We start from the raw sequence: 26,749 nt of genomic DNA, 5'->3' as shown, positions 1-26,749 counted from the left end.
AACCATTAGGAAGAAACACTGGGATGCTTTAAAAAGCCTGGCATAAAAAAAATGTTGAAGTTGCTATTGCACCCTAATCCCAAGTACAAGAAACCCAAAAGTGCAATTCAGCAGGAAGGTACTTATATCAGTCTAACAAATAAGCTGAATCTATTGTATTTTGCCTCCTCTTTTTTCATTAGTTTACCCGTCTCAAAGTATATCCTTCAGGTACAGGACTAAGATGGACCCTGTTCTGCTTAATCTGCAACTTTGAGTTGCATTTTGGGAGTCCAAGCTGGAGGAGATAAGGCTTTGTTCAATAATAGCATTCTCTTGTGTCTAAAGGGAGGTGGTTACATCAGAAAACTTGGCAAAACCAGACCATTGCTATAGGTACAGGGAAAGTGAACAATAGTAATTGGAATCCTCTTGAAATGGATTATAATTATTGTGCTTGAATAAAAGAAAAAACTCCACTTCCTAATGACAACACAATTTCCACTCCAGCTCTGGTGGAAAAAATATATTGCATGTGATGTGAGTTTTTTATTCTTAAATAGAAAGAAGAACTGTTTTTCCTATTCATTGCTGAGAATATAGATATATTTTATATATATATATGCTTATAAAATATATATAGAGAAAAATTGCTGTTGGGCCATGAAAAACAGTCCTGTGCTCTTGTTCAGGTTCTTCCCCATAAAGCTGCAGAGTTCCTTGTGTGTTTTTGCTCCAGATTCCCCACAGGCTGTCTGATGGGGTGACCATCCGTGCCTGTACCTACCTCAGTGTCATAGTTTAATGACATGACTAGGTAGGATGAGAAAATGGCCCAATAACAAAAGTCCTCCTCAAGCCTTCCTTCCCTCCCTTGCCTTCATTTAAAGATCTCTGATAGATATTGTAGATGGCAACATGAATTTTGTATGTGTTAAAAAGATGTTTGGAGGAAATACAGAGTTTTGTAACTTGAACATGACACATTGGAGACATCAGTTTGCCTAAAGGTGCCTGTAAAGAAAATGTAGGTTTCATTCCTCAAATCTCTTGCATATTTTCTAGGAAGACCACAATTCTCAATATGCAGGGGAGCTTTTCTAAATTACAAATGCTTATGTCTGTCTTCATTTTTAATTCCTTCTTTCTTGACTAAATCTCTCAGTCATGTCAGTTAGGGTTTTTAACTTTGCATACATTCAGTAAGCTAGCAACTTGAGGTATAAAACTGTCTTGAAAGCCACATTGAATACAGGGGCCCAAAACCACAAGAAAGAAAATTCCTGATTTGGCTTTGTAGCAATTGTGGATTGTATATTCCGGGGTGAATCCTGTAAGTCCTTATTTATGTCTCAGCTGGGCAAAAGGCCCATTATTCTCAAGTCATATGCCTGAAATATTACTGGATAAGGCTGTGGCATAAATTATTTTGGATTTTATATACAATAAAGCACTAGAAACTAGAGGTGGTGGCAGCAAGCAGAAAGCAATTTGCTACGGAGTCAACAAATACCACATCAACCACAGTGGTATGCACAGTGATTGGGTTTTTCTCCCACTTTTTTAAGTTTGAAAAAGTAAGCTTGTTTTGTACACTTTTCTGCATGTTTGTCATCCACCAAGGAAACAGATTTCTGGGTGAATTCCACTAAGCTTCAAGGAAAGCACTAAAAAAGTAATACTTATCAGCTAGAAGGTACTTGGCCAATTATTGTTTTCTGCCCAGTTATTTTTTTTTCTTTTCATGTGTAACTTCTAAATTAAAACAGGTTAAATATACCACACTGCTCACTGACAGGTCAATGTCAAATCTATTGTGGATGAAGTAAAACTGCAGAGCATTACAGACTTCACATATTGAGAGAATTACATGCTTTTCCCTGGGACATTTCCAACAAGCACTTTTATCTAAATATAATATGTTGGAGGCAAATTTGACATTGTTTCAGTAGCTGAAGGTTTTTACCCTTCATGTTAGCAGCCCTGTGTGTGATTTGTGCTGAGGTACTCGGAGGCGATTTACCAGTGTTATTTGAATGTGGTTGGAGAATCTGCTTGCATTTCATATTATGAAACAGATCATCAGTTTTCAGCCATGAGGAAAGAAAAAAAAACATAGGCGCGTGCATGAGTCATTCTGCCTTTGTGCAGAATGACGCAGTGATGTTACAGACTGCCTCTAACTGCGAGGCCCAGGTTTTAGGGCTTGTATCTAAAACCAAAGCAACAGTGCTGTTATGAGCAGGGAACTGCAAGAAATGAGACAAGGCTTTGGAAATCCTGGGCATCTACACAACTGAGACTTACATTTTCAACAGAAACCAGTAATGTGGGAAGCCGAGATCTGTCTTAGAGGCTTCAGTGCCATCTTCAGCAATGAAATAAAATCCCTGGCTACTTTTGGCAAGAATTACTTGGTAGTCACCAAGTATTTTTGTTGTCAGTATGGAGTCATTTTCCCTTGTGGTTGTTGGCTTGCATATCACTTTTTATTACTTCATTCTTCGATGTGGATTGCTGGCACCTTAGTTTTTTAGAATCAGACTGTTAAAGGGATGAGTGTACCTACTTTTTCCGTACCTGTGAAGAAACCTAGATGTCAAAAACATCAAAAGGAAAGAAACCATAAAGAAGAATGTACACAAGCTGGACCTCTCAGAAGACCTTTTCTTTCCCATACTTAATTGTTTTGTCATGCAAACATAACAATCTCACAGCCAGATCCTTAACCAATGTAAATAATCTAAAGATTTTCCTCAGTGGAAACAAAAAATTAGTTGTTAAAATGCGTATTGTTTTATTTTTTGGGTATTTTAGATCGATGTTTGAAGTACGAGAAAGGCTTCTAAAAGTATGGTAGGAAATTAAGGATGCCTGATCTGACAGAAAGAATGTTCTTCTGCTAACCCATTGAATAAGTGGTTACCCAGCAGAAAATTTATAATCCTTTAACTCTTTGGAGCTATGAAAAATAAGGAAGGATATTAGAAACACACAGTATGAAAATGATGTAAATGAGAAGGGAATACATTGAAAGGTGTGTTAGTATCTCTATTTTTTCCAGAGAACTATGTGGATATCTGGGTAATTTGCCTGCTCAGGAGTATAGGCTGTGTAGCTCTGGAGAATGTGTGGGTGAAAAGAGTAAAAATATTTGTAAGACAGAGATAAATTATGAGCAGAATGAGAAGGCATGTCCCTTCTGTAAATGGAAGACTGTAGTGTGTAAGTCCAGCAGGTGCTACTGTATAATCTAGTCTAAGTTTCCATACCTAAGAGATAATGGAATTTCACCAAGTTATGTCTATAATGAGCCCAAGAATTGGTATTTTACTGTAGTATAACTTCCAAAAAGGCATCCATCTTAATGTGGAGATGCAAGAGATGGATGCTTCATCATTTCTTGTATATTTAATCACCCTCACTGTTAAAAACATGTGCTTCATTTCCAGTTTTAATTTGTCTGGGTTTAATTTCCAGCCATTGGTTAATTTTATCCACTTGTGTCTCATACATTCGATGTGGAAAAAAAAATGGTGCATGTCAAATTGAGAAATATGTGAAAAATATGGGTGTTAATATCAGCATTCATGCACAACGTTGGACTGAGAACTGTGGTGGCATGTCTGCATGTCTCCAGCATAATCCCCTGTTTTCACTCACTACATCTTTTTGAAACATGAGCATTTTGGACTGAAATTCTGCTCGTTGCCTCATAAAAGTGAACCTCCTTGAGCAGGTCTGAGCAGAATGCTGGCAGCTCTTCTTGAATTATGGAGAAATGATTAGAAGAAACAGTTTTTCCCACAACTGACCCCCACCATTCACCACATTTTTAGATATAACTTGAACAAAATACAGCTGACATTTGACACGCAAAGCTTGGCAGAGGCATAATCCTCTGGAAGCATGTGCATTTGTTATGGTTTTTTGAGGTGAAGATAGATCAGTTGTTTATATCCACGTTTTGAAGCATGCCTATCATAACACAAATTAAGTGAACAATAAAAAAATTAAAAACATATGCAATCATAAATAAAATGGGACCGAATATCAACAGTGACACAAAGAGCACTCCTCAGTGGGTATTATAACAGGCTCCATCCTCACCCCGCCCATCCTTTCAGGAAGAGCCTGGGTAAATAGAAAGGCTTTCTAAAAGCGCAGAAGGCCAACAAATGCAGCTTCTATAGACTGAGTCTGGCAGTGAAATTTGTTATCAGGGACGTTTTACTGACATCCTCCATCTGCCATCAATTTGGAGATACACAAGTCAACAGATGTCACTTCAACTGCTGTGGTGTTAGGTAATGAAGGGTGAAGGTCTTAGAAGTAGGTTAGGTTGCAAGTGGAGGTGCAGCAGTTTAATACAGGATGAATGAACTCATTTCTTGGGGTGGGCCACAGAGAAAATCAATCTGTAATAGATGTAAAGGCTTCTAGATAACAAAGTGGTGTGGGAAAGACCTTGCTGAATAGGTACAGTTGCATCTAATTGAGATATGTGTTGGGAGGGCAGTGCCATGAATGCAAGGTGGTTTTGCAGGCAGGAGAAAGGGAAGACAGACTGGCATCTGAGTGAATCATGGGGGAAAGAAGAGGTAGATCTGGGCTGCATGTTTAAGTTAAAAATCTAATCTTAAAAGCTTTTGTCCTCTTTGGAAATTTTTCACCTATTTCTGACACCCTTGAGATGGAGTCAAAGCTCAGATCCACAGCTCTTCTTTCTCCCTGCCTCCTCTAGAATGGAGTAACGTGATCCAGCTTAAATTAGGCATTTTTTTCTACCCCGGTGAGAAATGAAAAATAATTTAGGTTCATCGAGTTTAGCCTACGACTCACTGAGGGCAGGTAGTGCTACAAATTATGAAGTTTCTCTTTAATCAGAATATACACTGTTTAGAACACGGACCAGACCTTCCCCCATCTTTATAAATTGCCTATTGTAGCAAGCCCCTGAGCTTGATCAGGAAATTTCAGTGCTGTCATAATTCAGATAATAATAATAATAATGTAGTAGTACTGGGCAAGAAACTCTAAAACCAAAGTGCCCTAGATAATGTTTGAACTGATTTGCGGTTTCAAGTAGAAAACTGTTGACGTTGGATTGTATGAAATGGTTTCAGCCCCATAATCATCCTAGCTATTACCAAGTTTCTTACTGGGTTATAACTTTATTTAAATTCAGTGCTCGATGTAAAATAGAGTGGGTGCTGAACCTCTCTGAAGAAGTTCTGAAGCAGGTGGCCTTATCGCCTATATTCCTAATCCAGCAGAGTTATTTTGCACTCAAAGCTGTAAAGTCCCCCATTCAGTCTGAGGGTAATGTTTTAGACTTACTCAAATAATCAGGAGATTTGTTGTTGACTTCAGCAGGTTTGGGATTTTGGTCCTGGAGATATAAATCTGTCCTACCCACTCAACAGGGCAGAATGTCTGTTGTTACTTGTTATCCCTGCGTAACGTGGTGGAAAATGTCCTCTCACATAGATGAGATGTTCAGTCTCCTGTACTTGAGTTGTGCTGCGTGGGAAGTATGATAAACTCAGCACTAATGCTTTACCAGAACAATTTACCAATAATGCAGAGGTTACGCTGCTTTTTCTCATGTCAGAAACATAGAGAAGGTAACAGGAGAAGCAGCCAACACTCTGCTTTTTTTCTTGTTTGTTTGTTTTATTTGACATTTAGACCAAGAGTGTGTTATCTTTGGTAACAAGGTATAGAAATGGTTTCCAAGTCATCATCTTTTCATCTGAATATTTAATAAGAGGTGTCGAGTATCAGAAAGCTTGGCATACGTCTGAGATCACGCTGTGCCATGCTCTCATTGCCTGAGGTAGCTGGAACAGCTAACCGTAGAGAGAGACTTGCCTGCAAAGACTTTGAATAGTATGCAGAAGGTGACAAATGGATATAAGGTTAGTTTAATTTAGTTGTGGGGTGTGTGTGCATGCTGGGCAGCAAGGCTGTTCTCCAAGGGTGGAGAAACAACACAGGGCAGTGTGGATCATCAGATTTCCATCTGTTTGATATACAGAGCTGAAATCTTGGAGTCATACTTTTTATTATTTGTTTACTCTTCGTCTAAAGAATGTCAAAAGATGTAGGCAAGTGGAAGATAAGCTCTGAAGAGCTCTCAAATTGATTTTGCTTGTGACAGGTAGCTAGGGAAAGTGTAACAGTGGGAGAATGAGGGTCAGTCTCCCCACTCCCAGTGGAGGGTGCATGAATTCATGTGTCTGCCTGTCTATGTGAAATTAGTTTGACACCCTAGGCAGCAGAGGAGGCTGCAGCTCCTTAGATAACCAAGGAAAAGAGAGTGATCCAACCCAAACCATTCTATGATTCTAGGTGCCAGCCAAGTTAGGGTGAATGAACTCAGTGCATGAGGATTGAGAAAATGGTAGGATGAACACTGTAGTCAGAAGAGTGTACTTTTCATGGGCAGAAATGGCCCTTGTACCATCTTTCCTATGACTGAATTTCTCATGGAAAGTCGATGGCAGTTAGGGTGACTGTTGAATCGTTTCATAAATGATCCTGCTGTCAGTTTGCTCACACCATGGTCATTACTCATTAATTAACGCAGCCGACCTGAACGTGCATTTTCAGCCTACTTTTCTGTCAGTCTGTGGTGGCTAGTCAGGCCCACTCCAGCAAAGCTTGTATTTCCTAGGCAAGCAAAACAGCCTGTAGAAGTACAATCTGGGAGGTAGTGTTAACATAATTGTAAAGAAAACATAAAACAGATCTATAAAATACTACTATTAGTTGTTGATATGACTGTTTCTAGATTATTGGGGATGTTTCATGCATCCATGCTGGTGAACAGAATTGAATACTTAAAGGTGATCCTTAGGGGTGGAGCCCATATCTGGTGTACTTGCTTGCTGTAGGAAACCACTGTGATATGCAGTGGATGTACTTAAAAGGATATTGAGTGAGATCGTCAGCTTTCTTAACAGATGATCTATGTGATAAGTCCAAGGACAGGAAATACATATCTGTTTTCATTTGACTTATTTAATGGGTACCATTTTGTGGGAGTTTTTTTGCTTAGGGTATTTTTTTCTTTCCTTTTTTAGTTTTCTGAGCAACTGGTGGTTTTAAAAAGGCATTTTAAAGAGGCTTTTAAAAGCGGTTGTTCTCCTTGCTGTGTAGGAGTGTTCTGTGTGGGTACAGAGAGCAGGATAAACTACTTCATCCTCCTGTGGTCTCACTGCAAAGACAAATCCTGACCCATAGGCACTGGGAATCAACTCAGTCGTGGCCATTATCCAGCTGCCACAGGCTAAAAGCAGCATGCCCTCTCCTGTGCCTTACATTTAGAGTTCAGAGCTAAAAAGATCATAGGCTTCTTGCAGCCAGAACATCTTACTAACGAGTGGGCTTTCTGTGGTCAGTTTGCTAATGCAGTTTTATTCCACGGAGAGTCTCTTTCTCCTGCAGATTAAAGATCCCATTGGTTTATTATTGTATTCATATGCTTTCTGTTCTAGACCTAAATGAAATGTTGATCCCCCTTTAAATTGCTTACAAATGACAGGAAGTGTTTTTCCCTGCCTTCCCTGTGTCACCTCTAGTGCTTTTAATTTGTCTCCTTCCTTTCTTCCTCTCCCTCCTACTGTGATCCTTTATGGCCGTGCTGCTCATGGTTTTCACCCTCTTTGAGAGGAGCTGTTTCTACAAAGAAAAGGTTGCAAGCTCTTGAAGTGGAGCATGAAAGTAGCTAATCAAATCCTTCAGTGCAGTGAGGATGAAAATGCTGTTCTAGGTCTGGCAAGTGGCTCAGCCATGTTGGGATTTTAACTTCCATTTTTAATTTTTAAAGCAAAATTGGGATAATTGAATCTCTGCTGAACCAATACTTTCACCCTTCTTTCAGCAGAGAAAAGTAGTACCGGAACAAGGTGATGGGAGAAGCTTGGATCCAAAGAGTCTCATACATTACTAAATCAAAATGTTTTAGTTGCTTTTAATGTTAAAATACACCTTGAAATGCAAGCTTTAACTGTGCTTGTTTTTACTCGGTGGAGAGCTATTTTTTTTCTCTATGTGCACGGCTGTACAGCTAACTTAAATGCATGGCCACGCAAGGAAGGGGAACTTCTTAACCGTTATGTATCAGACCATTGCTGTAAGCAAAGTAAATAAATGTCCTGACTGGGTCTGCCACGTGTTAGCTTCCTATTTCACTTTCCATGCACAAAAAGATAAGAGGGATGCAGGCCTTTTGCTTTATCACACACAGTAATAATGCACCTCAGCAAACATTTGAATGGGCCACAGGATTATTAGGATTGTAATGTCTTGCTTTCCTTTTCAAGTAGGATGAAACTAAATGTAATCATCTGTTGGGTTAGATGAACACAATGGGTTCTCAGCTGTAGGCTTTCATCACAGCAGTGATCTTGTATGATTTGGCCTGGCAGGGCTCCGGGCTTACAAAAATTTTGTAGGTGTCAGATGTTTGGCACTCAGAACCGACCACTGAGAGCTGGTGTCGTACTTGTGTCTCCCTGCTTTCTAGTCTTTCGACTTTAGAATACTGTCACCATTTTCAGCATGTGGTATTTAGAGGAGGCTAAAGAAAACCTGCTTGGCTAAGTCCAATTTCAGTTACGTGGGCTTGAGGGATAGTCTGCTCAAATGCTGCTGTGTGCATTCTGGCAGGATCATGGTGCAGTCTAGTAGAATGTTTGCTCAGCCACAGAGCTTGGGCTTTTATGGGCTTGGTGTTTTCTAGGAGCAAACTGACAGTTGGTGTGGCTGCTGCCTCCATTGTGACTCTTTTGTCAAGTTTGTTTCCAAAAAAGAAAACAAAACCAAGCTTTGAAACTATGCATCTCAACTTCACAGCATATTTTCTAAACAGTGTATGGAGCAGCCACTGCAGCCATGCTTACTGTGCTCTGGTCAACTGTTTTTTGTAATTTTTCAGTCACAGTGTCCTATATGCTATAGCCCCTTTGTTTCCCTATCCCCAATGCTCTGTTGCAGGCTGTCCTACCAGAGAAATGACGACGATGAGGAAGAAGCTGCCAGAGAACGTCGCCGACGGGCTCGACAGGAGAGACTGCGGCAAAAGGAAGAAGGAGATCTATCAGGAGAAGTAACGGAAAAATCAGAAGTTAATGCCCAAAACAGGTAAATATCTGATGTTGTTTACCGACAAGTCAACAGTTATTTTTGTTCAGAGTAGAGAAGTATCTTAAAGAGGTCTGTTTTACTACTTAAATTTGAAGCACCAGGTTTGGCCATCCTTGCTCTGAAGAGGACCTAACACTATGAGGAGTGCCACTGGCTGTGTCTACACAGTGGGGTGGGAGCATTACTGAAGCTGGGCTTGAGGCTGTGCTCAGGACCCATTCCCAGGGTGTCCTCAGGGCTGTCTATGGGGTAACTCAGCTGGGGCTTATGGAGGGAAATACCTCTGATGCATCCTGCTGTCCGATTCCCTCAGGCATGACTGCATCTGGCCTCACAAACCTCCACGTATTTTGTCCTGCTTACAGGGGCCACGGTGTCTTGGGGCCAAGGCACATGGAATTTGTGGGCACCCAGGACTCAAGTTGCAGCTGAAACATGCATGCAAGGCGCTGGATGTGAGCGCTAGACCTCATCTGACATTGTCAGGGTCATACAACTATAAACAGCAGAAAAGCTTATGGAGTGAGGTGCTACTTGTCACAAGCTGAGTGGGCAGAGCTGGCCTTCCAGTCTGTCCATCATTTATTCAGTTTCACATAATCACAAATAATATATCCAGATTTCCATTAGCCATATCACAATTGATAGAAGAGACCAGAAATAAACATTGTGATACCAAGCTAATAGATACTGAGCATAAGTAGCATTCTATTAAAGACAAGGAGAATGGATATAGATAGGAAAACAACAGCATTTCTGACTGTAGATTATAATATTTTTCTACAGTAGAGGAAAAAAAAGCTAGAAAGAGGGAAGAAACCTGCACACAGGAGAATTAAAGAGCTGAATTTTGAAGGAGTCAAAAAACCTCCAGGGACTGAGAGCGAGATCCAGTCCTGATACCTACAGGTGTTGAATAGCAGGTCTTAAATTAGGTGCTGTGCTCACTCTGTTTTCTAACAGATTATTGTCCCTGCACAATCACAACCTCACAGCACCCTTCATTGCCAGGCTATCCTATTATGGACTGTATCTGTGGATGTTGTTGCTGAACAGGAGTAGCTTCTTGTTCTAGAGAAGTTCGCTGAAATCAAAGTACCTTGCTTGTGTACCATCTTAAAAAATTTTGCCTGGTGGGAAGACATGTATGCCTCAGGCCAAGCTGAAGGAGGCCTTAAAGCAAGCTAAGGTTTTCCAAGTGTTCTGCTGCAGGGTGCAGAGCGGGAGGATGAATTTTTCAGGGCTGTTCATATTTCAGCTGCTCCAAGTGTCAGGGACCGTTCCAGTGCCTACTGAGGTCAGTAAGACTCCTGGGGACTCCAGCGGCTGTTGGAGCTGGCCTGGAAGGGAAACTTTCCAGGCTCTGACATTGTGAAACACTGCATTCCTATACATGTAGAAATGCCAAAATTAATCCCCAGAACCATTTTGCTAAATTTTGAAGTATGCAACGTGTTGTGTTTTCAAACCATGGCATGACGTTACAGCAAGCTTTTTTTCTAGAAACAGCTAAGCGCATGCATTGTTACAGAGTTTTTTAATGCAAAATTGTCACTTTTATGTAGTGTGGCAGAAGAGGAAACCAAGCGTACGACAACCACAGGGGGAACAGATGATGAAGCTGCATTGTTGGAGAGACTGGCAAGACGGGAGGAGAGACGCCAAAAACGTCTACAAGAAGCCCTGGAACGTCAAAAGGAATTTGACCCAACGATCACAGATGGGAGCTTGTCACTGCCCAGCAGGAGAGAAGAAAACAATGTGGAAGAAAACGAGACCACAGGGAAAGAGGAAAAGGCTGAAACACGCCGAGGACGCTATGAGATTGAGGAAACGGAAACGGTTACCAAATCATACCAAAGGAACAACTGGAGGCAAGATGAGGAAGAAGAGGAAAAAAAAGAAGAAAAAGACAAGGAGGAGGTACAGGAGGAGAAACCAAAGGAAGTCCCCATAGAGGAAAATCAGGTAGATGTGACAGCAGGAAAATCCACAGATAAAGAAGAGGTAGTAGAAACAAAAAATCTAGCTATAAATGCAGAGGAACACAAAGCAGAGAATGATACAAATGCTGTGCCAGAAGGGGAGCAGAGTATAACTGATGCTGTAGATAAAGAGAAGCTTAGGGATGAGGAAAAGGCTGAGGAAGAAAGGGAGAAACTTGAGGCAGAAGAAAGGGACAAGTTAAAAGCAGAGGAAGAAAAGAAGGCAGCTGAGGAAAAACAGAAAGCAGAGGAGGAGAAGAGGGCAGCTGAGGAAATAGAAAGGGCTAAGGCAGAAGAGGAGAAGAGGGCAGCTGAGGAAAGAGCAAGGGCTAAGGCAGAAGAGGAAAAGAGGGTAGCTGAAGAAAAGGCTAAGCTAGAAGCAGAGAAATTAAAAGAAAAACAAAAGATGGAAGAAAAGAAAATAGAAGATAAACAGGTAAAAGAGAAGAAAGTACAAGAGGAAAAACCTCAAGCAGCTTTCCTAAGAAAACAGGTACAGTAAACATTTTGCACCAAAGTAAGACACCTGTGGTTTGTGAGAAATGTAATGCAAGAAAAAAAAAAAAAGATTGAATTGGAATTTCCTCACAGATCTATTCCTGCATTGAAATGACTAATACTCGTGCTCTCTCTCGCTCTCTCTTTTAAAAAATAAAGCTCCTTCTGCTTACCAATAATGCAGTGCACAACATGCCTGACCTCACTCCATCGTTCAAAGAATACCTTGCATGTTCAGACATCTGCATGTTTTTATGCTGCCTTTTTTTTCTCAGCTGCTATAAACTGGCTTAACACAGTAACACATGAGGTGGAGGCAGACACATCTTGGCACAAAATATAATAAGCACCTGGTAAACTGTGAGGAACGTGTGTGTTAAATGCAATCACAAGAGAGGGCTCTCTGCTGGGACATGTGATGAGCATGATGCCATGCAAGGGAGAAAGGCCCACATGGGGGAATGGGAGCATTTGGAGAGGGTGGAGGGAGCACAACTGCACATGGAGATGTGAGCACAGCAGCATATGATGGAGATGTGGCTGCACACAGGATTGGTACATGAACACAGCATGGAGAAACAAAAGTGCAAACAGATGTGATGTTTTCATATTAAAAAAAAAATTAAAACCCCAAAAACAAAGGGGGAAGAAAAAGAGGTTAAAGTGGAAGCTAAAAAGGAAAAGTTGCCAGATGAGAATCTCCGACCTACCTCCAAAAAAGATCAGGTAACTTGTAAACCATTGATTTAGATGTTGCAGGGAAACTCGAGATAAGAAAATAAATAAGGGACCTATAACTGAAAGTTGCTTGTTCAGCAAAGTACTTAAGCATGTGCTTCACTTCAAGAACGTGGGTAATCCTGCAGAAATAAATAGGGATGAAGCTACTTATGTGCTTAAAATGAAGTAAATGCTTAAGTATTTTGTTCTTTTGGGGCTTTAGAACCAAGTCCTGTTTGTCTTAGAACAAATATTTCAGGAAACTCAGTTCAGTCAATAATGCAAGGATGGTTTGCACCCTAGGGATGAATTTTTCAGGACTGTATCAACTAATCATCCTTCCCTGGTTTCCTCCCACTTTACTGTGAACTTTTTCCCTATGACTGAGACCTACTCTTACAATAATAATAATAATAATAATAATAATAATAATAATAATAATAATAATAATAATCTAGGCCCTTTTGCCACCTGACTGCCTTAACTAATGATTCCCCCCCAGTTGCAATGCCCCATGATATAAACTGTGCATACCCAAGATTCTTCTTTTGTTTTAAAGAGAAAATCTACAAAATTTACTGCATTGCATTTCCACTGTAAACACAGGAGCTGGTGCCATGGTGGTTTACTGTATGGTAAGTAAATAAGATTTGGGGACCATTTACTCTTCAGGTTACAGCTGGACACAGGGAGCCATGTTCAATGTCGTGTAGCAACTGTGCTTTTGGTTCAATGCAGAAAGTATCAAAATACGCCCTGATTCTAATCAGACATTGAGACAGGTCAGGGCCTTGGAGGTTTGGACCTATTTGGGTTCAGCCAGGTCTGTGTGGCTTAAAGGGTGCCACAGCACAGAAATCTAGTAACAGGCAGCTTGCTGCCTGTCTAGCTGCTTGGGAGCACTGAGAGTTGTACAGGGTCTGGTCCAGGGTCCTTAGTTGTTGGATTAATTTGGAACATGCTTAACTCACCCTCAGAGAGTGATGAAGGCAAATCATGTCACAAGGTTTTATGTCCAGTTGCCTAGCTTGATCATCCAGGGTATCACATTTTGAGTAAGGTACACATGAGATTGAAAAGGCAAATGAAGTGATGAAGATGGTTGAAAGAAAGGTTTCTAATGAACAGGGAGAGAGAATGGCAGTACTAGAATAAGTTATTCTAGAAAGGGGAAGAGTTAAATGAGACCTAATGGAGATGCTTCCGAATAATGCACTAGAAAAACTAAACAATCACTCTAACCCCATTGTGAAAGCAGGGGAAACAGCTTTGCAAAAAATGATGGATTATATTAAGAGTTCTTTGTAAGACAGGATCGGCTTGTAATATTCATTGTTGCACACAGTCTTTGAATATTACAAGTAAAGGTAAAAAGGAGGCTGTAACTGACCACAAATGTTGATTTTGGGGGGGGACTTGAGACACAATCATCCTGCTTGTGTTTATGTGGAGCTCAGTCAACTCTTACTGGAGCTTCTAAACCATAGCCAGAGGGCTAGAATATTCCATGAAATTGGTAAGACTTTTAAAACTGACTTGCAATTTTAGTGCTTCCATTTTTGGATGCTCAAGCTGAGACAATTTAAGAGAGTCTCACTTTTAGCATGATGCTGAATACCCATCCACTGAAAGGTAAATCTTTTGCATGTGTATCAAGCTGAACATTTCAAGTGTTTTGCTCAGCTTTGAAAATCTCAGTTGTTGCTTCTTGGCTTGGGAAGAAAAATTGGCAATCTCAGACTCCAAACGAAGTCAAGATCAGGCTCCCATCTCCACTCCTTCCCCCTCCCTTCAAGGACATACAGATTCAATGAGGCCTATTTCTGACCCATATATGCAGTTAAAAGGATGGCAGTATATCATGAACAAGGTCCTGAAGGAATACAGTGTATTTACGTAATCTGATTTTGCTTTTGCATTTGCGCAACACAAGCACATGTTCTTTCTTAATGTGACCAAAATCTGGCCCTCAAAGTTCAGGTTTTGATCAAATTAGCAAGCAAAATCTGTCTCCTTTTCTGAACTGCACCACAATATTTGGTTCTCAAAAGTGGCCTGGAAAGTTCATAAGAACAAGCTTTCTCATGATGTGAGACTCCTGGTATTTCCTGCTTCCAGTTTGGCTAGACATGCCGCAACAGTTGCTTTTCTCATGGTATTTGGGTATGGTAGTTGGCTCTAAATGGAAGTCCTAGACCCAGATGCCCACAGCTTTTAAGTCACCAAGTAATTGAGCCCAAATAAGGAATCAAATTTGCCAAATGGCCCCAACCTCAGTAACTGATTCACTGCGGTCTGAAGGTGTTCAATTCTGAGTTTAGAAATCTCGACTCTCAAATATTAGCATAACACCCTAACAGGAAAGAAGCAGTGTAAAGAAAGATCAAAATATAAATAAATAAAGCTGGAAATCAGCTAAACATGTTTTTGAGTGTGTTCTGTCTTGACTTGATGGTCAAGATTTGTGAGAGCATGTGAATTGTTTTCAGTTCAGGTAATAACATCTGTATAATCCACCTGGAGTCAGTGTAGTCCTTTTTACTGAATTCATCAGAAGCTGAATTAGCCTGTAATATAGGGAAGCACCGAGACAAGCCAAAGTACTTTTTCTGTTGCCTGCCTTTGGAATGGGACATAATGGTTTCTGCCTCTGTGCTAATCAATCTCTGTTTTGGCATTAAAATTAGTAGGAGAAGGATTGGGCCCAAAAGCTGTGAAATGTTTCTGTAATATCTTGTTTTATCATCTTTTTGAATAAAGAGGCCAAGCTATATTAATCGTTTTCTCAAATGCAGACACATTACCATAAATCCTACTGGCTTCTGAAATGCTATTTCCTAACCTATTAATTTTTAAACTATATTGTTTTAATATTAGTTTTCTCAGTGATTTCAATTAAGATCTAAGAGATATGACCCTCCCCAGTGGACTTCAGTACATCAGACAGCTGGAAGTATTGGCTTTTTAATGAGACTTAGAAAGGTCTTGATGAAAATCTCAGCAAAGGAAATCCTATGCTCTCAAAATCCCAACACAGACATCCTGGCATGTGAAATCTTGCAACAATCAACATTGCTGGTTTCAGTATCACTCTGACTGGGACGGAAGGATTAGGAGATTGCTAACAGGCAGCAGAGATTTTTGCTGTGAACATGATCACTAGCTACAATCTTGCCCAGATTTGGGAGCACCCAAAAGATGTTACTGTCTGATGGCATTCACTAGGCTCAGTGAATGGGCCTGGTTGTCTCAGCCCAGCTCCTAGAAAACAGAAAACCATTCCTTGAGGCTGCTTGTAATAATGGCTTTTTTTGCTAGCAGTTACAGCATCATGGCCAAAGAATGTATGGTCATGGAAACTGAACTCCCCCCTTGTCCACCAGGGCACTTCTGCCAGGTCGTGGCTAAAGCCTGTCAGCAGGAGAGGGTAGGGAAAGTCTGCACTGTTGCTGCCTGCTCTCAGGGCAGAGCAAATGCCTCTGTGGGTTGTGTCCAACATCCCTCACCACTGACAAATTTGCTCGAGTAGTTTAACCACCCAGTACTCACCTGTAGCGTGTGCCACCTTGGCATTGTCCATCGTATCAGTTTCTGTGAGCAAGCAAACTGGCCTCAGGTGAAGTCAGAGGCTGACTTCGGGACTTCACCCAGCAGCTTAATTCAATGCCTTAGGAGGATCTTGACTTTGAAGACTCTGAACTCACCCTTTATTGGTAAAGATACTACATCTTGAGATGTTGCTCTTTGATGAGGAAGGATAGAAATTTGATTTGATTTAGGGGTGGGTGGCTGTATTAGTTTTTTATTTCAAGGTGCAGCTTGGAATGCCGTAAAAGCAGTTGTGTTGCAGGCAGGACTGTTACAGGAGTTCTTTTTCTTTCTGGTTAGCAAATGGGATGGCAATAGACTTCCAAGGGACAAAAGTATTTTTTTTTTAAATGTCTTCATATGAATTTTTCATAGAAGGTATTTCTTGCTTGCCAGCTGGAATCTTCCTCCAACATGGCAGAGCTGGCCAAAAAAAAATACTTTGGAGGTAAATGTTTCATCTGCTGTTGTTGAAAGTTTATTTAGGCTGGTAGTCTAACTGAGTGGGAATAATTCTACCTGAGGATAAAGAACCTGAATCAGCCCATATCCTCCTCCTCTTATCAGCATCTAGCCATGACTCAGCATGCAGGGATCAGGCCATCTGTAGTATTGATAAATACTTCAAGCTCAAAACTCTGAAGTAATACTGGAGAGTGAAATCCATGCATTAAATATACTTGATTACTATCAAGAATTATAGGACAAAGCTTTATAAGGATAGAGGGAATTTTTGCTCTAGTGTTTCTGGAGAGAACATTTGCTTCTTCATAGGATTACATATTTATGTCTGATAACACTATCCATGACTAGCCCCTGGTAGGACTGTGCTTTTTGTCAGAGTAAATTTTACTCTGATATAAAGATAATTTTGTGGTTTAGCCATTGTTCTTGCAATATTGAAGTATCCATCTGCTATGATACTGGAAAGAGCATGAACTTTGTCAAGCAAACTTGACAAGTGGTGAAGGTTATGTGTTATTTTTATTGCATCAGTGCCCTAACCATTGTAGGAAGAATGTATCAACAAGCCTAGTTCCAAAGAGTTTGCAACCCAGAATCTTAATAGGCAAGAGGTGAATGATGCTGCGATGGGAGAGAGAAGGGTTGGGGTACCTCAGTGGGGTGCAGTTGCAGAATGAAGCAATGGTGTAGTATGGTCCCATGGCCACAACAAACTTTCAGAGAAGACTGATAATTTTATTCAAGATGTTTTCATCCTGAATTCAGATCAGGACAGCAGATTGGCGGTTGGTCACAGTTTAGAGCTTTGCAGACTACTTCTGCCACAAAGCACATAAACATTTTGAAGGCAGTTGCTTAGTTAATAATACCAAGAAATCTGTGTTCCTCAGCTGTTATTTAGAATGCCTTATTGTGACTTCTTTTTTTGTTTGTTTGTTTCTGTGCTATGATTTATGGTATCTCCTGAGCAGGTAAAAGATGACAAGGATAAAGGAAAAGCACCCAAAGAGGAAATTAAAAGTATTTGGGATCGTAAGAAAGGCGTTTCTGAACAAAAGGCACAGAATGGAGAACGTGAACTCATTGCCCCCAAACTTAAATCTACTGAGAATGCTTTTGGGTAAGTTTCAAGTAGGCACTGGGCTTGCTTACGTTATGCCATCTCTGGGTCTCTGCTTAATAGCCTTGTAGCAGCTGAGAAGACGACGTGGGTTGGCAAGATTAGCAGAGGTTTTAGCATTCATTGGGTTGTAGGTATGAATTAAGGCTCTTGGCCTATTTTCTAACGAACCGCCCCCACATTGTTGCAGTAACAAAATGAAGTACAGAAAGCAGCTGTAAATAGCCTTGCTCTCTCAGTAGAGGCAAGTAGCTTATTTTTGCTCTGCTGGGGCAGAGCTTATTTTGCTCTGCTCTGTCCTTCCTTGAACAACATTTATTTCTAATATCTGCATAGAGGCCAATAATGACAACAGCCCAGATCTTGTCTTCTCTAAGTTTTTAAGTCAGATCTCAACCTTTACTTGAAGTAACCTATTTCCAATTACTCACCTGCTTTTAATCAGACTCTGCATATCAGTATGGAGCACAATCCAGCTGGTAACTCTTGAAAGAGCATCTCTCTTGATTTCAAGGCAAACCTTGAAATGAATGGCTTCTCTATAAAAATGATTTTTCAGTTAAGTGAAAACCTCTCCTAGGCAAAATGTTCTATTTTTTGTCTTTTTATAAGCTGTATCACAGTTTGATTTTTCTTTTTCTTTTCAAGGAAGTATTGGCCTTATGGCTATATTGGGAAATTCAATGAAGGCAACAAATTTCTAGTGAAAAGTTTATTAAAAAAGGATTGTGCCTGCTAAAAGGAGGGGATACATGAAGCAGAGTGGAAGTTCTTCCTTTTAGCAGAAAAACAGGAATGAATAGGTTAGAAAACTAAATTTTTTTCCTTCTGCACATCTCTTTTTCTTTTACATTGACACAGGCAAAGAAAAGGTTAAGCTCTCCAGGCACTTTGAGAAATCTGTGCATGGCAGATGGGATTTGCTGTTGTATCTCAGCATTCCCCTCATGATTCTTCCGGGAAAAACAAACTTTCTCAAAATAAAGTGCAGTTCAAAAGTCCCCAGAGACACCCTGGCCTAAGGCCAAAAGACAGGCAGAGATGGAGATGGAATAGCAGGAAATTGGCCTTGCTCAGAACTGTTCTACTTCATGACTTGGGTCACATCATCAATAACATGAGAATGGTTTTCTAAAAATATTTTTGTTGTGTTTTCATTTGCTTACTTCCTGTGGGAGACAGGCCTTAGTGGCAACATGTAGATTTGAGTTTCCACTCCTTTTTTTCTTTTTCTGTTTTTCTTCTGCTGTTTCCCAAATGTGGGAAGAAGCCTGTTTATTAGCCTTTTATCAGTGGAGTAGAAGACTTGGGTTGGCAACATCAGCAGAGGCTATAGTGTTCTTTGGGTTGTTAGGTATGAATTAAGGCTCTTGGCTTATTTTCTAACGAACTGCCCCCACATTGTTGGCCTTTGTTTGGAACTGTCATTCTTCTTGTTTTTACATGAACATATCAGATACTAGTTAGGAAGCACGTAACTTGGCTAACTCTCAGTGGTGAGGATTGAGAATAAAATAGGGTATTGGAGGCTAAAGAAAAATCTTATCTATGTCGTCTTCGTCTACGTCAGTAAGAGAAATACAGAATAAAACCCCATTTTATGGCTTCCCCTTCCCATCTCCCCTCCCGCCTGCCTTCCTCCCTATTCTCATACAGGACTGCAGAAGTCCTAAATATGATGTAACATGTTTTTTCACATTGTTCTGACATTTTTGGCTTCCACAAACCACTTCTTTCCTCTTCCTCCTTGTCTGAAAGCTGGCAACCAACTTCATTTCTTAGCACCAAAGAGGTGCTTACGAAACTCTTTCTCCACCCAGCATCTCAATACTAATTTCACAACGTCGGCAGCAGAGAACAGAGATTCCCAGAATCTGTTGAAAACAGAGGAGTTTGGGAGGTGGAGGAAAGTAAGGAGAATTACTGCCAGTTTATTGTCTGCTATTTTGGATTATGCAGAATCAATAGTGGAACTCCTGTAAGCTGCATGAGAATAAAATAAGCTAGAAGCTTTAAATGTCCTTCTTTGTAAGGAGGACAAAATAGTCACCTGAGGTCTCTAAACAAAAATGCTAAGGCTAGATTCTACCTTTGACTTTTATTGGTCGAAAGCTGAGAGTAGCTGTTAATTTCATTGAGGCTACCTGCACTGAAGTCACTGAGGACTAACCTTTCTTCTGTACTGGTATAAAACAGAGTGACTATTTATTAAGAGAATCTTGGCAAAAGTTATGTTCTTAGTTCTCTTAATTCTGAGGGCTGAGTATTTGCCCTTGCCAGGGATATCATTATATCTGTAAGAAGTGACCTCTTGCATCTTCTTTGGGCCTGAAGCTTGCAGGTCTGGGTGGGCTGGTGACACAGACTTCAGAGACCAAGAGGAAAAAAAAAAAGAAATAGTGAGGTTCCTGGGATGTTTGCTATAGAGGCTACAACCTTGCAATGAAGCAGGAAAGCTTTAAAATAGCCAGGGATTTCTCATGGCCTGTGCAGGTTAGATGCACTGGATCCTTAGAAATACTTAGTGCCTTATGGAAGCTTGTGGAAGATTTTGGGTTCTCAGTACCTCTGCAAACCGAATCAGAGGTATTTCAGGCTGGACACCCAAAATCATACCTCACACCTCATGTATTGTTGTCACTTTCTCCTTGAATGGGCTAAATGAAATTTCAAATGAAGTTTTCAATGTTTTCTCACAATGCTTTAGTTAATTGTGTATGTATTTTTCATGTAAAAAGCATGAGTTCCTTTCTTCAATTACACATCACTACCTGATGCAGGCCCTTATTTGTGACCACTTAAATTAACTTGATGCTTACAATGGAGGGTGATCTTGTGGTTCTACTTTCATGGTTTAAGTGATTCCACTGCAAAACCACATTCAGGAATAGGGCCTGGAGCAGAAAAGGATTGTGATAAGGTGGTGTTAGGGAAATATGTATTATGTACTTGTAACTCTAGCTTAGAAAATCAGGTATGAAAATGTACTGCGGGTACATACATTCACAGATCTCTGGGACATTTTTTTTTTTCTTTAGCTTTGCTTTGTTATGTTACACTCTTGCATAGAAAAGACTTTCTAAAACCAAGTAAACACATTGCAAAATGAGTGCCACGTCCACTGCTTTAGTGTTGAACTTCCACAGATGAGGTACAGCAGCTGAATTCACATAATAGTATCAGTTTGGTTATACTATTTTGCCATAAGTTTTTAGTGATACAGTTCCTAAATCATGCATGCCATGCTAGAACCAAATTTCATCCAGTTTGGTAAGGTCCTGTGGGGGCAGAGAACTCTGTGTTAGTAGATTCTGTTGTGATATTGAAACCACAGATAACTCAGCTCTGGTCCTACAGCCTGTTTTATATGGTTGACTCCATCTAGATGAGGCTCTTCAGAGCACCTTTGCAGGATTGGGTGTGATCTACCAGACTGCAAATTTATATGATATTTGTTCTTCATGTTGTCATCTCTAATCTGATCATCTCTAACAGTTATTGTTACTGTTGGAATGCTTGATTTGTACTGTCTTGTGGTACTCTGCAACACTCTGCATTATTGAAATCATTAATATCCAGCTTTTTTAAATGCCAACAGAACAGAGCATAAAGGTTTTTTTTAAAAAAATCATAAGTACATTCCCTTTTTGTCTGTCTTTTGTGAATAGCACACTGATACCTCTTAGGTATCTATCTCCATGTCAGCGGTAATATTAAATGCACTCAGGGAGCAGACATTTGTCTAAACACTGGTGTGGTAACTGTTTAACTAGGTGATGCTATCTGATTCTGTTGAAAGTATGCACTTCACCTATGCAAATTCTTTGTGGGTTTTTTTTTGGTATTCTTTCTTTCTGTCTCATATATTACAGCTGTTTGGAAAACTTCTGGTTTTCTTCTGTGGAAAGTTGCCATTAATAAATAATTTCCAGTTCCTTAATAAAAAGTCATACTTTCCCTGGAAAATGTCAGCAAAAGATCTGATGAACCTTTCTGTTCATACAGGCTGGGAGAGTTAAAGTGATACATGTTATAGATGAGATAGGAACCTTTTTAGGTTTTTAAAACACTGTTGAAGCTGTAAGATGCTTTCTCCTCTCTTACCTCCTTCTGTTTTCCCCAAGTCAAGTAATATGTTCTGTCCCCAAAGATGCTTGTCTGTTTGTAGAGGGTTTATAAAAAATACTTGCCTTTGAAAACAAAGGATTACTGCATCTTTTATTACATAGAACATGGCATAATATTTTTGCTATGAGTTTTTTATATGTAAATTTATCTAATTGAAAATCAACAGAGAGGAGATAGTTATGGCTTTCCATTGCTTTGTTTTCTGTATGAAGTATAATATGCTTTTGGAACTGTTTCCTCTGTAGACAAACTGCAGAGCAGAGGTGTGAAACTGTAACAATTTACCGTATACCATAGAGATGGTGATGAGATATGATACTCCTTGCTGAAGTTACATGAGATGCTGAATATTTCCAGCTCAGTTACTGAATTCTTTTAAAAATGGAGGTGGCCTGAGTTCTCAGGCAGGGTGGTGCAGCTCCTGTGCACACAAGCACGAGAGACTCCTTCCCCGCTGGCAGTGGATGGGACAGGTGCTCCTTGTAGTATCCCAGCCTACTAACTCCTGATGAAGATGTTTTAGGCCTGTCATAGTTTACAAGGAGCAAAAGGTCTTATAAGGCAATATCTTTGAGTGCTGGGCTCTCGCATTGCTGGGGAGCACGTGGCAGGGGGTGGCTCTGGCCAGGAAGGGAAAACCTGTGGTGCATCACCTTCCCTTTCATTTCTTTCCCAGCCGCTCCAATTTGAAAGGGACCGCAAATGCCGAGGAAGGAAAGCTGGGGTCTCAGGTCGAGGCTGGAAGGCGGCTAGAAGACCAGCGCCGTCGCCGAGGTGAGAACGAGGAGTTTGAGAAGCTGAAGGAGAAGCAGCAGGAGGCGGCGGCAGAGCTGGACGAACTGAAGAAAAGGCGGGAGGAGCGCCGGAAGATCCTGGAGGAAGAGGAGCAGAAGAAGAAGCAGGAGGAGGCCGAGAGAAAAGCCAGAGAGGAGGTAAGCATAAAAGATGAAGCATTGGACTCTGTTTTTATTCCCTTGTTGTTACTACTTTACTTCCACTGGCCTTGCATTAGCTGATAACTCTTTACAGCAGTGTCTGCACAGACACTTTTAGGCAAAGAAGTTGGTGGGGCTGGAGGTCGATGGGTCTGTATTTGACAAAAGGACACAATGAGGCCATGGGAGACTGGCTCATAGATGAGGAAGGAGCGTGTAACAAGGAAGACAAGACCAAACACAAGCATACAGGCCCAAGTGTGCTTCTCCTTCTTGGATCTGGTGTTGCTGTATGGGGAATTGCTGCTGTGACTTTGCTTCAAATTGTACCCTTTATCTGGGCCCTCCGAGTTGCATGCTCTTCTGGCCGTCACTGTTTCTTAGCGTCTGTCAGGAGATGGTCTGTCACAACAGACCTTGATTTCAAATATGCTACCCAGCATTAAAATCACCCCATTTTCTAACCTTCAGATTTAACTGCAAGTGTGCTGTATTTGTTATCCAGTGACTACATCACATAGATGCTCTAGTGAGGACCCAAGGTAAAACGTGCAGTCATCCAGGGTAGAAAGAAATGTTACAGTTCTAGCCTCAGAAAAGACAGGGCTCTAATATATGTCTTCATGAGTCAGGATTTCATCTGCGATAGTTGCGTATTTCTTATCTTCTTGGAGATACAAAATGTTGGGGGTGGTGTTACAGCCACACAGTTCTTAATTTATTCGTGATGTCTTTTTGACATTACACAAATTGAATTGCAAAGCGCATGTCAAAACTCGTCTGCTGCAGATGAGCTGGAATGTTCATGTTATATATACTTATGGTGGATCTCATTAGGAAGATATTCTTGTCTATTTAAATATTTTCATTAGGAAGATGTTAGGAGCTCATTAGGAAGATATTCCTGTCTATTTAAATAGCGAGTACCCAAGCACATCTGTTTGCTTGTACTGCCTCTGCCAAGGGACTCTATAAATAGGATTTCGAAATCTCTGGTGCATCATTTAGGAATCTTAGTTGTTTGGAAAACAAATGGTAGATGAATAATAATAGTGTTTGGCAGTGTTTTGGCCAATTGCTTTAATATACTAAGCTCTTTACAGTAGAACTTAATAGATGCTGAGATTGCACAATTCCTTGCTGGGCAGACCCTGCTGACCAGTGCTCACAATGGTTGTGCTTTGAGGGCTCCTGGTTTGACTTGTAGCTTACGAAGTAAAAACTCATGTTACCTCTTCGGAGGGAGAACTGTAAGCGTGTAATATTTGCTTTTTTGGGGCACCTATTGATTCTTCCTTGTGAAGTATTAACATTGGAACAACAAGCGACAGAGTAGATGGACAGAAGAACAGTACAAAGATGATACATGAGGATACAGAGAAACTGAATTTGCGTATTTTTATAAATGTGCTTTAAGCGGCACTATATGGCAATAAATCTGGTGACCTCACTGTGAGGAGACACTAAAGCAGCACAGACTAGCTGTCTTCCCTACTTCCTTAGCACTGTGATGGATAAGCAGCAATACATTGCTAGTTTTCAGATAGGTCACTGAACTTTTTTGATTGGCATAAAAATCTGTTCTTAGAAAATCTGGTAAATGTTTGAAGGACTGCAAAGCCCTGTAATGGTGATGTAGTTTCTGAAAGAATAAGTGACCATTCATATTTTTTAAGGAGGAAAAGAGGAGGATGAAGGAAGAAATTGAAAGGAGAAGGGCTGAAGCTGCTGAGAAACGTCAAAAGATGCCAGAAGATGGTGCATCTGAAGACAAGAAGCCATTTAAATGTTTCAGTCCTAAAGGTTCATCTCTCAAGGTAACCTACACACTAACTTCTATATAGTACATAAAAAGTAATGGGAGTTGCAGTCCAAACGAACAGCCAAACACCAAAGCTGTGTGGAAATACTTGAAATCAGACCTTGGACAATGCTCTGGAATAGACCTTAGCCTGAAACCGTTAGCTGAAAGACTTCATTCATTGGGATGATTGAAAATTAGAGATCCTTTCTAAAAATAGAGTCTAGACTGGGAGTTACCTGTTCTTGTTCATGGAAAATGTCCAAAAGGGATCTTCATCTTCAAGAAAGAATTATTTTGGAAATTTAGAGCTGTATTACTGTGTTGATTTTCAATGTTAATTTATTATAGGAGTGCTTTGTGAACTGGAGTAGATAAAGATCACAAATATTCTCTCTCTCCTTCTACATCCACAATTACTTTCTTCCTTGCCAGATTACTTTGTCTTTAAGCATATTTAGCCTAATCATCATTAATTGAAACTGCCCCATATGGGAGTGCTAGTTTATGTCTAATCCCCCTAAAAATAACATCTAGAAGTACTGGGCTGGATTTCATTTTCTTACGTAACAGGGAAAAAAAACCCCTTCTGTTGCTGCAGGAATTTCTAAGTGGTCTTCTGTGGCCCATATTATATTGCAAGTCAGATAACGCTACACTTTGAACCGATCTGGAGCTTCAGCCCTATACTGTTTTGGGTCCAGTTCTAGCAAATACAGTGTCCAAATGCTTTTGACTGGACTTGCCTTTGACTTCTCAGACACATCTGAACCTGAAATACAAGGACAGAATACCTACAGCTGTAAACAAAGAATGCCAAGCTTCACAACTTGCTCCTGTTAGATAAACCTGGTCTTGCCATTTTGGTTGCAGAAGACCATGTCAGTAACAGACACTATAAATGTACAGCTTCTTCCCAGCCCTCCTGGGAGGGCTTCCTTTTCTTCTTTCTGTTTATTGAGATGCCTTTTATGACACATTTGGAGCTTTAGTTCACAGATGACTCAGAAGAGAGGAAATTATACTTGAAAACACATAATAGAAAGATATAGATCATAATTTTGGGGAGAGTGGGAAAAAACACTGGATTTGGCAGGAGGTTAATAGCTTTCAGAGAACTTTTGGACTGATGCTACACTACTCTACTAAGTGTATTTTTAGAGGAAAGCTGGAATTTTCCAAATGTCGTTAAGCATCCAAGGTCCAATTTTTTTATGATGATAATTGCTGCTGGATTTTATGGCTTGTTAGGTAGAAGTTATTTGTTACAAAAACTGATATATGCAACTCTGTACATGTTTTTTCTCTTTCTCTGGTGATACTGTACATATTCCAGTCTGGTGTCTGTGGGTGGCCAGAGTAGATACGTAATGCTGTTGAACTTCACACCCTAAACTGTTTCTTGGCCTTCTGTGGTCAATAGCTGAGGAGAGATTAATCTCTTTTTAATAACCTGATGTCAAATTTGATGTCAAACTGCAGTTTTTAGAAGACAGTATATTTTGTTACCTTTCATTTGGACAGACTTCTCAGGCTGGTCTAACCTGGTTGGGACACAGCTTTCTCATTGCCTGTTATGCACTGCCCAAGTTATCTTTTGAGTTATAAAGCATCTGGCACATATTTTCTCCCTTGATGAATGTATCATCTGGTTAGATGTGTCATGGGTCATGTGAGAACCCTAAATGCACAATTGTGGGTGGGAGGTTGGAATGAATAATGAAAAAAGGGAGGCTCAGTATTAAAATACTGTATGATATATGTGCACATTCTGACTTCTCCTAGATCACAATGTGGCAAAGCATCTTTTTCTCCTTCCTTGTCCTTCCTGATGTGATAAGTTTTGGGGGAGAAAAAGAAGTTCCTAGGAGTGACTTAGATGAGGAAAGTAGGGCGTGCTGTTTACAAAGTGAACTACAAGAACAAAGGACAGAAGGGAGATAAACTGAAAAGCAGCATGGCATATTACCATCTTATGGACACTGCATTTATCCATCACGCAGGGCATGGAGTAGCATGACATGCAGACTCAGAATTGAGAGACCAAGATGTGCAACTCATCTCCATCTATTACATGGCTCATGGATGCACATATATAAATACATGTATACAAACACAGACATAATATACATACATGCTTGTATTTAGAAAGAACTACTATGATTATCTAGTCTGGCCTCTACTAAAGCACAGCCTACACAGTATTGACAACTCCTGTTGTTTTAACTGTTAAATACAATATTTCCCTGAAACCTGAGACACTACTTCAGCAGAACTACTACGGCAGCATGGAGTCCTCCCATTTACAGCTTGAGGGCTGGTCCTTTCTGAGGGGACAGTGAAGAGGAAGCATGCAAAGTAAATACAGGCCAAGTTC

At 40.4% G+C, this 26,749-nt stretch overlaps 1 protein-coding gene across 1 annotated transcript in view; it reads left to right on the top strand.

Moving 5' to 3' along the window:
- CALD1 (caldesmon 1) overlaps positions 1-26,749 on the top strand; it is a 197,444-nt gene that overhangs the window by 157,723 nt on the left and 12,972 nt on the right. Inside the window, exons 4-9 of the mRNA XM_010566129.1 lie at positions 8,983-9,129; positions 10,698-11,610; positions 12,258-12,341; positions 17,360-17,508; positions 22,313-22,568; positions 24,248-24,388. Of these exons, the coding sequence (XP_010564431.1) occupies positions 8,983-9,129; positions 10,698-11,610; positions 12,258-12,341; positions 17,360-17,508; positions 22,313-22,568; positions 24,248-24,388 (1,690 nt within the window). The remainder of the gene's footprint in view (positions 1-8,982; positions 9,130-10,697; positions 11,611-12,257; positions 12,342-17,359; positions 17,509-22,312; positions 22,569-24,247; positions 24,389-26,749) is intronic.

This window comes from Haliaeetus leucocephalus, unplaced genomic scaffold (genome assembly GCF_000737465.1).
Source record: "Haliaeetus leucocephalus isolate CR32 unplaced genomic scaffold, Haliaeetus_leucocephalus-4.0 Scaffold206, whole genome shotgun sequence".
Classification (NCBI taxonomy): Eukaryota; Metazoa; Chordata; class Aves; order Accipitriformes; family Accipitridae; genus Haliaeetus; species Haliaeetus leucocephalus.
Note: the sequence above shows the minus strand (reverse complement) of the source record. Positions and strands in the feature narration are given on the sequence as shown.